This window comes from Dendrobates tinctorius, unplaced genomic scaffold, assembly GCF_039654945.1.
Source record: "Dendrobates tinctorius isolate UK_male_01 unplaced genomic scaffold, ASM3965494v1 ptg000008l, whole genome shotgun sequence".
In the NCBI taxonomy this organism is placed as follows: Eukaryota; Metazoa; Chordata; class Amphibia; order Anura; family Dendrobatidae; genus Dendrobates; species Dendrobates tinctorius.
In genome coordinates, this window is record NW_027361676.1 from 36856914 (window position 1) to 36870767 (window position 13854).

Sequence of the window (13854 nt, forward strand, 5' to 3'; positions counted from 1 at the left end):
CAGTCATTTACTTCTCTTTGTAGTGCTGACTTCCAGACTCATTATACCCGAGTCCTTTTTCAAATCTACCTGTCATTTATGTACTAATATTATTTCTATTGGTAAAAGACATTTTATTAAATGTTTATATTTATGTTTAATTTAGTAATAAAGACGATTTTGTATTTACACCAACACGTCATATATAGTGCAAGTTCCCTAAGGGGATTAAAAAGTAAAGAGTAAAAAACAAAAGGTTTTTAAAGATATTAACCCCTTTCCGACATCATGGGTAAGGTATGCCGATGTCGGACTCCCCCTGTTTGGTGCGGGTTCCGACTTTGAGACCGCACTTTTACAGGCACGTGATAGCTGATTTATACAGCTGACATGTGCCCGCAACAGCCGGGGGTGGAATCGTGATCCACTCGCGGCTGTTAACCCGTTAAATGCCGCTGTCAATCTCTGAAAGTGGCATTTAAGTCGCACTTCCGGCAAGCCCGCCGGAAATCCTGCCCATCGGTGACCCTGTCACGTGATCGCAGGTCACCGATGGGTTGGCATGACAACCAGAGGTCTCCAGCAGACCTACCTCTATGGTTGTCATAGGCCGTGGTCGGTGCTCATAGCAAGTTAGAATTTCTGCTACATACAGGGGATCTGATCATTGCCTGTGTGTAGCAGAGCCGCTCAAAGTACTGCAGCTTCTAGTCTCCGATGGAGACTATTGATGCAAGTGTAGGGAAGGTGACCTGACGGACGGACTAGTCAGAGAGAAGAAGGAAAGGTTTGCACAGTGTAGGTAGGTGTCGGTTATTACAGTGGGGAAACAGCTAGGAAAGTGTAGTGGACGTGCAGTACCTTGGGTTGACCATTAGATGGCAGGGAGGAGTGTGAGCAAAGGACTTGACATCAGCTTAGGGCTTTAGAAACCGTTGGTCATGGGGGGCGTGGTGACAGTGACAGTTTCAAGGAACCGGGTTAGCTATAATTACTGAGGGAGGGTTCCAGAAAGTTCCAGTCCCCAGGGGGAGCCGCAGTGACAGGAGGACTGCGACGGTCTGTGCGCTGTGAGGTGAATCCAGACCAGGGGGACTGAGGAGAGAGAACAGCAGGGGGGTGGTCCTGACAGATACACCGCAACAGAGACGAGTTAAAAGGGAATAGGCACACCATGTAGAGTACGACGTCTGACCAGTGAACGGACTGTTGGTGATTTGGCTTAGGGCAGCCACAGTGTTGGAAGCTGTAACTACGTCAGGAAAGGAGAAAGGACAGGACGTATATATACGTCCCCGGCGAGAAACACGGTGTGTGAAGCGGCTCTGGATATAGAGGGCCATGAGTGAGGTACTGTGCTGTGTCGTGAAGCGGCTCTGGATGCGGAGGGCCGAGAGAGCGATATGGCGATGTGTTGCGAGGGCCGTCAGACGGATGGCGCGCAGAAATAAACTTGGACCTGTTGTACCCAGTACCTGCCTCCATCTTGTCTCTGTTTCGTCTCTGCGCGGTAAGAAGAGGGACCACCCCCCCAGCTCGCCCCACCAGCAACCCTACATTTGGCGTAGTCGGCAGGATCGCCGCCGCTACTACATCATCTTCTGCAGCAGGCCTGCCTCAAAGAATGGAAAAGGACTTAGACTGTGCTGCTTGAATTATAAATAGCTGTGGATTACAATTGGCTTACCTGTGGATTACAAATTGGGAGCGTTGTGGTGACTCCGTGGTGCTGAAAGAAGATCCGGGGCGGTATCAGGAGCTGCGCAAGATGGCGGCATTACTACAGCGCAGGGGAGAGGTCCGGGTGTTTGCAGTCGTGTTGAATGGACTGGGACCCCCTCCAACGTACACCCGTGGACAGCAGTATGTGCCCGGAGGCCGACGCTCCCATGTACTGGACCCTGGCAGATGGGTGGAAAGGTCTGCCAACGCCCCACCCAGCAGGAGGAGTGGCACAGAAGAAAAACTTGGCTGCGGCTGTCTGACGCCATTCGAGTGCTGCCCAACGGACGGTATGAGACGCTGCGGGTGTTGGGGCATCGGCCGCCTAGAGTGGCAATGGCGGCGAGAGATGGAGCTGCACCAGAAGTCATCTTCAGAACCACGGGCAGGCAGCGGGATGCTGAGCCGGGGAGCGGAGCCTGAGCGGAGTCAGCGAGAACGGCCGCCACCAACACCAGCAGAGGACTTCTCAGCGGAGCCCCCAAGTCCGGAGGGAAGGCCCGCAGGACAGTGGAGCAAGGAACGGAGGCTGCGGGGGAAACCGCGTGATGATGGGACGGAGGCCGCAGCGCCGGGGAAGGTGAGAGTACCTCTGGCCCTACCAGTGCCTCCGCAAGCGGCCCCCACCATTCTGCTGCAGCACGCGGCACCCTGCGCACCGGAAGGCCTAGTTACCACGGGCCCCGTGGTGTATGCGGAGCTGAGCGAGGCCCCCGCTCATGTCCCCGAACTACCCCGCCCGGAGTCACCAGTGCAGAGCTCACCCAAAGAAGACGCTGCTGCGCTTCCCCTGCTAATGGCAGCTGCATCGTTGAAATCGGCCGTTACTCTAGCTCCGTTGGAACTAGTGGATGCGGCCTGTCCTGAGGCCGCGGTTATGTCGCTGCTGGAGTCGGCTGAGGCCGACTTAGCGGGCCCTGTGATTCCAGCCCCCGAGGACCCGGTTGTCCCCATTTGCCACCTGACCCCAGCGGCTGCTGGGCCACAGAAATCTTCGGCCGTTTCTGTCTTGCGGACTTTTTCAGCGGAGTCCCGCCCACCGGACTCCAGGGCCCGTGCTGTTCCCTCCGTGTGGGTAGCGGAGGTGATCAGGAAGAAGAAGGCCCGGGAGCAGGAAGTGTGGAACCTGCTCCACACTCAAGGAGAGGCCGACATGGAAAAGAAGAGGACTTGAATGGACACCCTCAGTATCCCCGGGGGCTCCACGGCTGTGGGGTCCCTCACTACTAGCCACTGCGTAGTGAAGTAGACTGTCGAGAGTTCGGTGCACTGTAGTGCAGGTTCTGGAGAACAGTTCTAGTTTAAAAAAAAAAATGTTTGATGTGCTGAGTTTATTTTTAGTATGTTCCTCTTACAGGATGTTATTTGCTGATTTGAAACTTGACAGAACGGGGATACGGAGAAGTGGAGGAGTGTTTAGGTCCAAGGAAGGGGAGGAGAAAGAAGACTTGCAATGATTTTTTTTTTTCTGTTATATGTTGGGTTTAAAAGCAAGAGAAAAAGAAAAAAAAATTATAAAAATGGGTACTTGTGCTATTATAAAGTTGTTTGATGTATAATATGCCAAGGTAATATGCAACAGGTCCGGGTAAGGGAAGGTCTGCAGGACCAAAGGAAAGTGTGAGATCTGGTAGGGATCTAAGAGTTGAGGAGGTCTGGGAGACCGGGACGACGACCATGACATGTTATTGAAAGAAAGGAAAATGAGTTGGAAGACGTGAGGAAGACAGCCATCCTAGGTCAGGTCCCCAACACCACGGACACCCCTGAAGGAGGAAGGCGGGCGCTGGTAATGATCTGGAAGGTAAGAGACCTCGATCATGGCGTACCGAATAGTGGAAGGTGACAGTAGGGGAGAGTAGGGGAAGGTACACGCCATAGAGAGAGTATGGGTGTACCTAGCCCAATTTGAAAGACGTTGTCATGTGGCGTGCGCGCTGGTGAGTAGCAGTAGGCTGCTCAGAGCATAGTTCTCCCAGTATGGTTCGGCCCCCGCAGATAGTGGGTTTGGCTCAACAGCTGGTCCGACAACAGAATGTAGGTGTAGCTTCAGAACGACAAAGGCAGGGATGACTATTGTCGAGGACGACAATGGACAAAGGAAGGGAGAGTGTAGGGAAGGTGACCTGACGGACGGACTAGTCAGAGAGAAGGAAAGGTTTGCACAGTGTAGGTAGGTGTCGGTTATTACAGTGGGGAAACAGCTAGGAAAGTGTAGTGGACGTGCAGTACTTTGGGTTGACCATTAGATGGCAGGGAGGAGTGTGAGCAAAGGACTTGACATCAGCTTAGGGCTTTAGAAACCGTTGGTCATGGGGGAGTGGTGACAGTGACAGTTTCAGGGAACCGGGTTAGCTATAAATACTGAGGGAGGGTTCCAGAAAGTTCCAGTCTCCAGGGGGAGCCGCAGTGACAGGAGGACTGCGACGGTCTGTGCGCTGTGAGGTGAATCCAGACCAGGGGGACTGAGGAGAGAGAACAACAGGGGGGTGGTCCTGACAGATACACCGCAACAGAGACGAGTTAAAAGGGAATAGGCACACCGTGTAGAGTACGACGTCTGACCAGTGAACGGACTGTTGGTGATTTGGCTTAGGGCAGCCACAGTGTCGGAAGCTGTAACTACGTCAGGAAAGGAGAAAGGACAGGACGTATATATACGTCCCCGGCGAGAAACACGGTGTGTGAAGCGGCTCTGGATATAGAGGGCCATGAGTGAGGTACTGTGCTGTGTCGTGAAGCGGCTCTGGATACGGAGGGCCGAGAGAGAGCGATATGGCGATGTGTTGCGAGGGCCGTCAGACGGACGGCGCGCAGAAATAAACTTGGACCTGTTGTACCCAGTACCTGCCTCCATCTTGTCTCTGTTTCGTCTCTGCGCGGTAAGAAGAGGGACCACCCCCCCAGCTCGCCCCACCAGCAACCCTACACATGCAAAAAGTAAAAAAAGTTTTTAAAAATATAAAAAAATATAAAAAATAAAAGTTCAAATCACCCCCCCTTCAACCCATTTAAAATAAAACAATAAAAAAATCAAATATACACATATGTGGTATCGCCACTTTTAGAATCGCCCCATCTATCAATATAAAAAAAATTAACCCGATCGTTAAACGGCGTAACGAGAAAAAAAGTCAAAACGCCAGAATTACGATTTTTGGTTGCAGCAACATTGCATTAAAATGCAATAACGGGCGATCAAAAGATTGTATCTGCACCAAAATGGTATCATTAAAAATGTCAGCAAAAATAAGCCCTCACCCAGCCTGAGATCATGAACAATGGAGACACTACGGGTATCAAAAAATGGCGCAATTTTTTTTTTAAACAAACTTTGGAATTTTTTTTCACCACTTAAATAAAACAGAATGTAGACATGTTTGGTGTCTGTGAACTCATAATAACCAGGAGAATCATAATGGCAGGTCAGTTTTAGCATTTAGTGAACAAATACAACTGTGGGATTGCACTTTTTTTTGCAGTTTCACGGCACTTGGAATTTTTTTCCTGTTTTCCAGTACATGATATGTTAAAACCAATGGTGTCGTTCTTAAGTACAACTCGTCCTTCAAAAAGCAAGCCCTCTCATGGCCATATCGACCAAAAAATAAAAAAGTTATGGCTCTGGGAAGATGGGGAGCGAAATGAAAATGCAAAAACAAAAATACCTCTGGTTGTTAAGGGGTTAGAAATAAAACCACCCATAAATTTGAATCATATCCTCTTCCCCATCCAAAAACATATGCATTTTAAAAATAAACATTCTAAGTGTCATATTCATAAAATTCCAGACTATCAAAATATAAAATTATTTAATCCATAAAGTTTAAAGTTTTTTTCATAGCCGCGCTTTCATCTGAAGTACTTTAGCCCCAATTTATCAAACTGTTTACACCAGAATGCTGGACTAAACACTTTAAAAAGTCACAAAGTTTTTGTGCAACACGAAGTAGTGCAATGATTTTGCAACTTTTGGCTTTTTCACACTAGTTTTAGCCAACTCCGCCAAATTGGAGCAGCGTTGAAGCGGGACAGCTCGCAATAGTGCCCGCCCGTCTAATTCATAACTTACACCACAAATCTTGCTCCAGTCTAAGACAAAACATTCTGTTGGGGCACATCACACCATGCTCACACCATGCTGTCATGGCATTGTGCACCAGTCTATTAGGGCACTCTGCACCAGGCTGTTATGGCATGCTGCACAAGGCTGTTAGGGCACGCTTTAAAAGGCTGGTAGAGCACTCTACACAAGGCTGTTAGGGTACTCTACACAAGACTCTTAGAGCATGCTGTAAAAGGCTGGGAGAGCACTCTACACAATGCTGTTAGAGCACGCTGTAATAGGCTGGTAGACCACTCTACTTAAGGCTGTTAGGGCACTCTACACAAAGCTGTTAGGGCACGCTGTAAAAGGCTGGTAGGGAACACTACACAAGACTGTTAGTGCACTGTACACAGCTGGTAGAACATGCTACACAAGGCTCTTAAGGGCACTCTACACAAGGCTGCTAGAGCACTACACAAGGCTGTTAGGGCACACAACACAAGGCTGTTAGACCACGCTATAAAAGGCTGGTAGAGCACTCTACACAAGGCTGTTAGAGCACTACACAAGGCTGTTAGAGCACTACACAAGGCTGTTGGAGCACTCTATAAAAGGCTGGTAGAGCACTCTACACAAGGCTGTTAGACCACTCTACACAAGGCTGTTAGAGCACTCTACACAAGGCTGTTAGAGCACTCTACACAAGGCTGTTAGAGCACTACTCAAGGCTGTTAGAGCACTACACAAGGCTGTTAGAGCACTCTACTCAAGGCTGTTAGAGCACTACACAAGGCTGTTAGAGCACTACACAAGGCTGTTAGAGCACTACACAAGGCTGTTAGAGCACTACACAAGACTGTTAGAGCACTACACAAGACTGTTAGAGCACTACACAAGACTGTTAGAGCACTACACAAGACTGTTAGGGCACTACACAAGGCTCTTAGGGCACTACACATGGCTGTTAGAGCACTACACAAGGCTGTTAGACCACGCTATAAAAGGCTGGTAGAGCACTCTACACAAGGCTGGTAGAGCACTCTACACAAGGCTGGTAGAGCACTCTACACAAGGCTGGTAGAGCACTCTACACAAGGCTGGTAGAGCACTCTACACAAGGCTGGTAGAGCACTCTACACAAGGCTGGTAGAGCACACTACACAAGGCTGTTAGAGCACACTACACAAGGCTGTTAGAGCACTACACAAGGCTGTTAGAGCACTACACAAGGCTGTTAGAGCACTACACAAGGCTGTTAGAGCACTACACAAGGCTGTTAGACCACGCTATAAAAGGCTGGTAGAGCACTCTACACAAGGCTGTTAGAGCACTACACAAGGCTGTTAGAGCACTACACAAGGCTGTTAGAGCACTACACAAGGCTGTTAGAGCACTACACAAGGCTGTTAGAGCACTCTACACAAGGCTGCTAGAGCACTCTACACAAGGCTGCTAGAGCACTACACAAGGCTGCTAGGGCACTCTACACAAGGCTGTTAGACCACGCTATAAAAGGCTGGTAGAGCACTCTACACAAGGCTGTTAGGGCACTCTACACAAGGCTGTTAGGGCATGCTGCACCAGGCTGGTAGGCCACGCTGCCCCAAGCTGTTAGGGCACCAGGCTCTGAAGAATTGCGGTTCAACATTATATGTAGGCAGGCTCACGTGGTGCGTTTGCCAATCACAGCCATGGCAGGCGAACCCTAACAGTCCGTGTTCACGGTTTCTCCAGTACGAAACCCGAACTTTACGGTTCGGGTTTTCTCAGCCCTAATTGCGACTTATTTATAGCATACACAGACCTTAATTATGATTTTTAGCACTTGACAAGAAGAAATAAATATTATCTATGGTTTTTTACTTAGTATTCTAAAACTATAATTTTAATGTGTTTATCTACTGCTTTAATTTTTTTAATCTTGCTAATAAAATTAAATTCCGACTTTGTGCAACTTATCCATCCATGTAGGAGAGGATTCTCTGCTGATGTCTTTTGTGATTTGAGGACTCCTTGCACCCCCTAGTGGATGAAGACTTCAACCAGCTCATCAGATCAGATGCAAAACTAAAATTTTCGGTAGCTTTTAATCAAATGTGAGAGTTCTTTGAAATTTCACCCAGTGCTGTTTTTTTTTCTCTTGTATAAGCCTGGAGATATAAAGGACTGGTTTGTTGGTCGCAGCAACGCACAAGGTATAGACCTGAACAGAAATTTTCCTGATCTGGACCGTATTGTCTACATTAACGAGCGAGAAGGTGGCGACAACAACCACTTGCTGCAGAATCTGAAGAAGACAGTTGACCAAAACACTAAGGTACCTATAAATTTGTGTCATGAGTTACAGTTGTAGTCTGTGTTTTGTCAAATGCTATAATCAATATGTAATCAAACTACTCTATACATGAAAAACCAATGTGAAAACTCCCAAGTGTGCATCCCGTTATGATCTAATAAGTGGATTTGTCATCACATACATTAATATATATACAAATATTTTTCTTAGACCTGATCACACTGGTGTATTTACTCTGAAAATCCGTGTCAGAATGGCTGTATTATCCAGATATTAAGATGAGTACTTCATGAGATCAACTCTAGAATTAAATATCTCATGAGGCTTAAGTCTTTATCCCACCCATTCTGACAGCTGCAGCTTGCACTAAACAGTGTGCGATCTCAGCAGCAAGGAGAAGGGACAGTGAGGAGCCGTCAGGCATGGTGGGTGGAGATTAAGTAAACACTTTCTGAAAGGGTTATGCAGCCATTCCAAACTTATGTAACCTAGTCTCTTCAAGTCTAAAAGTTCTAGTATTAATGTATGAAGTTTGTGAAATCTGGTGACAGGTATCTTTGAGGCTCTGCTTAGATTTTGATATTTGTATACAGTATGTCGGAGGCATACATGGCGAGTATTTTGGATCGTACACCATATATATGCCACTGTAGCCATTAGGTACATATATTGGTCTCTAGACTTTCTAAAAAATAAACACTTATGGTGTCTACACTTAACTGTTAGGCTTTATTTATACAGTAATAAAAAGGTATGGCGAAACATAGCATACTGGCTGTCTGATCCCCGGATGATGCCACTCATTAAGTGAAACATGCTGGAGGGGACAGTTAAAATGCATGTCTTTGGTTTAACCCCTTAGCGACAGAGCCAGTTTGCAGCTTAATGACCAGGCCAATTTTTACAATTCTGACCACTGTCCCTTTATGAGGTTATAACTCTGGAACGCTTTAATGGATCCCGCTGATTCTAAGATTGTTTTTTCGTGACATATTGTACTTCATGTTAGTGGTAAAATTTCTTCGATAAGTCTTGTGTTTATTTATGAAAAAAACGGAAATATGGCGAAAATTTTGAAAATTTTGCAATTTTAAAACTTTAAATTTTTATGCCCTTAAATCAGAGAGATGTGTCACACAAATTTCTTAATAAATAACATTTCCCACATGTCTACTTTACATCAGCACAATTTTGTAAGCAAAATTTTTTTTTGTTAGTAAGTTATAAGGGTTAAAATTTGACCAGCGATTTCTCATTTTTACAACAAAATTTACAAAACCATTTTTTTTTTAGGGACCACATCATATTTAAAGTCATTTTGAGGGGTGTACATGACAGAAAATACCCAAAAGTGGCACCATTCTAAACACTAGACCCCTCAAGGTGCTCAAAACCACATTCAAGAAGTTTATTAACCCTTTAAGTGCTTCACAGGAACTAAAGCAATGTGGAAGGAAAAAATTAACATTTAACTTTTTTTTGCAAAAAATTTACTTCAGAACCAATTTTTTTTATTTTCACAAGTGTTAAAAGAGAAAATCAACCACAAAATTTGTTGTACAATTTCTCCTGAATACGCCGATACCCTATATGTGGGGGTAAACCACTTTTTCAGCACACGGCAGAGCTCGCAAGGGATGGACCGCCGTTTGACTTTTTCAACGCAGAATTGGCTGGAATTGAGATCGGATGCCATGTTGCGTTCGGAGAGCCCTTAATGTGCCTAAACAGTGGAAACCTCCAACAAGTGACCCCATTTTGGAAACTAGACCCATTAAGGAACTTATCTAGATGTGTGGTGAGCACTTTGAACCCCCAAGGGCTTCACAGAAGTTTATAACGTAGAGCCGTGAAAATAAGAAATCTATTTTTTTCCACAAAAATGATCTTTTCACCCCCAAATTTTTATTTTTTACAAGGGTAACAGGAGAAATCATACCCGCAGAGTTGTTATGCGATTTGTCCTGAGTACGCCGATACCCCATATGTGGCGGGAACCACTGTTTGGGCGCATGGGAGAGTTCGTAAGGGAAGGAGTGCCATTTTGGAATGCAGACTTTGATGGAATGGTCTGCGGGCATCATGTTGCGCTTGCAGAGCCCCTGATGTGCCTAAACAGTGGAAACCCCCAACAAGTGACCCCATTTTGGAAACTAGACCCATTAAGGAACTTATCTAGATGTGTGGTGAGCACTTTGAACCTTCAAGTGCTTCACAGAAGTTTATAACGTAGAGCCGTGAAAATAAAAAATCCATTTTTTTCCACAAAAATGATCTTTTTGACCCCAATTTTTAGACCCCCAAAGTTGGTAAATAGTGGAAACCCCTCAATTCTTGCTCCAACCCTAACCTCGACACACCCCTAACCCTAATCCCAACCCTAACCCTAATCCCAACCCTAAACCTTAATCCTAATTCTAACCCTAATCCTAGTTCACCCTAACCCTAATTCTAACCCTAGCCGTGACCCGAGCCCTAACCCTAGCCCAACCCTAGCCCTAGCACAACCCTAATCCTAGCCCAACCCTAACCCTAGCCCTAACCCTAGCCCAACCCTAACCCTAGCCCAACCCTAACCCTAACCCTAGCCCTAACCCTAGCCCTAATGGAAAACTGAAAAAAAAATATTTTCTTTATTTCATTATATTGGCCTATATAAGGGAGTGATAAACGGGGGGGTTATGTACTATTTTTTTTATTTTGATCACTATGATCGTTTATCATAGTGATCAAAATAATGAATGGAATCTGCCAGCCGGAGCTGGCTGATTCCCGGCGGGCGCACTGCGCATGCGCCCACCATTTTCAAGATGGCGGCGCCCATCGGAGGATGCCGGCGGGACGTGGGACCACCGGGAGGGGACGGAGGGCCACGGAGAGGTACCGGGGCGGGATCGGGGACCCTATTTCTCTCTCCTCTGATGTGCGATCACATCAGAGGAGAGAGAAATTAAATGTAAAATCGCGGCTTCTTTTTTTTTGCGGTCGCTGTTATATTGTTAATAACGGCGATCGCAAAAGCGGGGGTCGGTAAAAACCGACCGATTCATGTTCTCTGGGGTCTCGGCTACCCCTGGCAGCCGAGACCCCGGAGAAAATCCAACACTGGGGGGCGCTATTCACTTAAATCACAGCGCCGTGAATTAACGGCGCTGTGGTTTTAGTACCCTTAACTAAATTAACTAAATATTTCTGTCTACGAATATTGAGCTTCCTAGAAAATATGCTGTTTCATTACTAATATTCTAAGCTGGTGAATGAAACTGTATGAAGACTCATTCACAAGTCTGTGTGTTCTTTACTTTTATTTTTTATTTTTTTTGTTTGCAGTGTCTCAATTTTACATTTAAAATCCATTGATAGGTGCTTGAGACACAAAAGCACAAAGTCCTCTATGTTACCTTGTAACATATTAACATAGTTATTAAGGGTGAAGGAAGACTTTAAGTCCACCTAGTTCAACCCATATCCTAACCTAACCTACCCTAACATGTTGATCCAGAGGAAGGCAAAAAAAAAAACCCATGTGGCAAACAGTAAGCTTCACATTGGGGAAAAACATTCCTTCCCGACTCCACATACGGCAATCAGACTGGCTCCCTGGATCAGCGCAATATCAAAGAAACTAGTGTATATACCCTGTAATATTATACTTTTCAAGAAACGCATGCAGTCCCTTCTTAAGTTTTAGTAGGGAATCACTCATTACAACATCATATGGCAGAGAGTTCCATAGTCTCACTGCTCTTACAGTAAAGAATCCGCATCTGTGAGTATGCTTAAACCTTCTTTCCTCCAGACATAGAGGATGCCCCCTTGTCCCCGTCACAGGTCTAAGAACAAAAAGATCATTAGAAAGGTCTTTGTATTGTCCCCACATATATTTATACATTGTAATAAGATCACCCCTAAGCCTTCGTTTTTCCAAACTAAATAACCCCAAGTGTAATAACCTGTCTTGGTATTGCAGACACCCTAGTTCCCTAATAACCTTGGTCGACATCCATTACTCAGTAATACCTTAGGTGATAAGATTTTAACAAACAAAAATATATTTTCCAAAATGCGTTAGAGCAAGATTGTGATTTTTGTTACTTCGTAATTAGTGATGAATACAAGTGCATGTTACTCGAGTTTGCCTAAGGTGCTGGGGTATGCACTGAGTATCGCGCAAACTCGAATGGCATGTTCGAGTCCCCCCGCATGTTTCACAGCTGTTAACTGTTTGTAGGTGTCTAACATGCGACCATGGGGACTTGAACATGTTACTCCAGCACCCATGATACTCAGTGCATACCTGAGCCCCCTAGGCAAACATGAGTAGCGAGCACTTGTCCTCATCACTTTTAGTAACATATTGTTTGATAATGGACAAATTATCAGCGAGGGTCACTATTTTTTCAAAAACTGATTATTAATGGTTTCCAAAATTCTTGCTACAATGGTAGGTGTTCCGTACATCACTCACTCCTGACACACGTGCTCTCCTATCACAATAGGCCAACAGTGTGCTAAGTTCATCCCACAGACAGTCCCCACATCCACACCACACTTCACACTGCCACGGCATGTAGTTTTACTAGGCCAGCGAGACCCCTGCAGTGGGCAGCACATTGGTACACATACACACCCAACTTTGCCAAGCTGAATGGTTCACTACTTGCACTCAGGCTACAAGATAGCACAGCTAAGCAATTTTCTCTTCTCAAAATCGTGGGTAAGTTAGAGCAACGAAGAACAAACTTATATAGAAAAAGAAGTAAAGTTCTTAAAAAAGTTTACAAAACGTGAAATAACAAAAATAAATGCATAAAACAAAAGGATAAATGGAGAAACTTTACACAGCTGGATCGCATCACTAGGATGCAGGGAAGTACAAGGTTGTGTTACAGAACGACCATACGCATATCTTCTGGATCTGACTCTTATTTTCAGTAGAACAGATGATATGAATGGTCTCACCAGACCCCTCACTCCTTCAGCTAAGAGGGGGATGGCAGATTAGATTCAGTTCTAATCCAGTTTTAGCTCTCATTTTTGTGGGTTATATTTTCCTCCAGAAACCCCCTAGTGAAACAATATGGCCATCATCTTATCGAACATCCTTCAAGCATTCTATTCATACCACACATGAATATGATATATCTATAATTCAGGGACATATTGCACTCCAGTGGGTGGCCAGCTACCAACACATTTGCTATTCATTCCACAGTTGTGAATATACTCCCCAATCATGGATATTGCCATGGATTTTGGAAAGCTAGAATAATACAAAAAAATCCTTAAAATATTGTTTTACCTTGTCCTGACTATGTACTACAGACAGAACAGCTGGACAAGAAGAAAGCATTGATGGCCCTGCGTTTAACACCTATGTGCCAGTGTAGGTGTCACGGGGCAGTTGGGACAAAGCAGGAGACGTGGAACCTGGGCCCCTGAACTGCCCCTCAGGCTAAGGGGGTGCCCTGACTCTCCTTAACTTGGGGGTACACTTGAAGGTAGTGAGGCCCAAGTCCCCAACCTGTCCCTATCTCCTGTTTAGCCCTGAGCAAACCACCATCCCCCTCCCCAGGAGATGAGACAGGGAATAAGGTGAACTGCACCCAATAACTCACAAAGGAAAATAAAACAGACACCACGGGGTTAAAGCAACTAAAACCCAAAACTTCGCTTTGCTCTGCTGCAAAAGCTCCAAGCAACAGAGAAAGGATCCGAACAGCATCCAGCAGCAACTCCACTGCTCCAGACAAGCTGAACCCCCTCTCCACCAGGCAGGTCCAGTCTTCACCAAGGTTGGTTAGAAAAT

The 13854-nt window shown here is 45.7% G+C and overlaps 1 protein-coding gene across 2 annotated transcripts in view; it reads left to right on the forward strand.

The window, feature by feature from the left end:
- Positions 1–13854, forward strand: part of CPE (carboxypeptidase E) — a 131225-nt gene that overhangs the window by 84103 nt on the left and 33268 nt on the right. For both annotated transcript variants that reach the window (XM_073577033.1, XM_073577043.1), the window contains exon 3: positions 7899–8066. In XM_073577033.1, coding sequence (XP_073433134.1) covers positions 7899–8066 — 168 coding nt within the window. The remainder of the gene's footprint in view (positions 1–7898; positions 8067–13854) is intronic.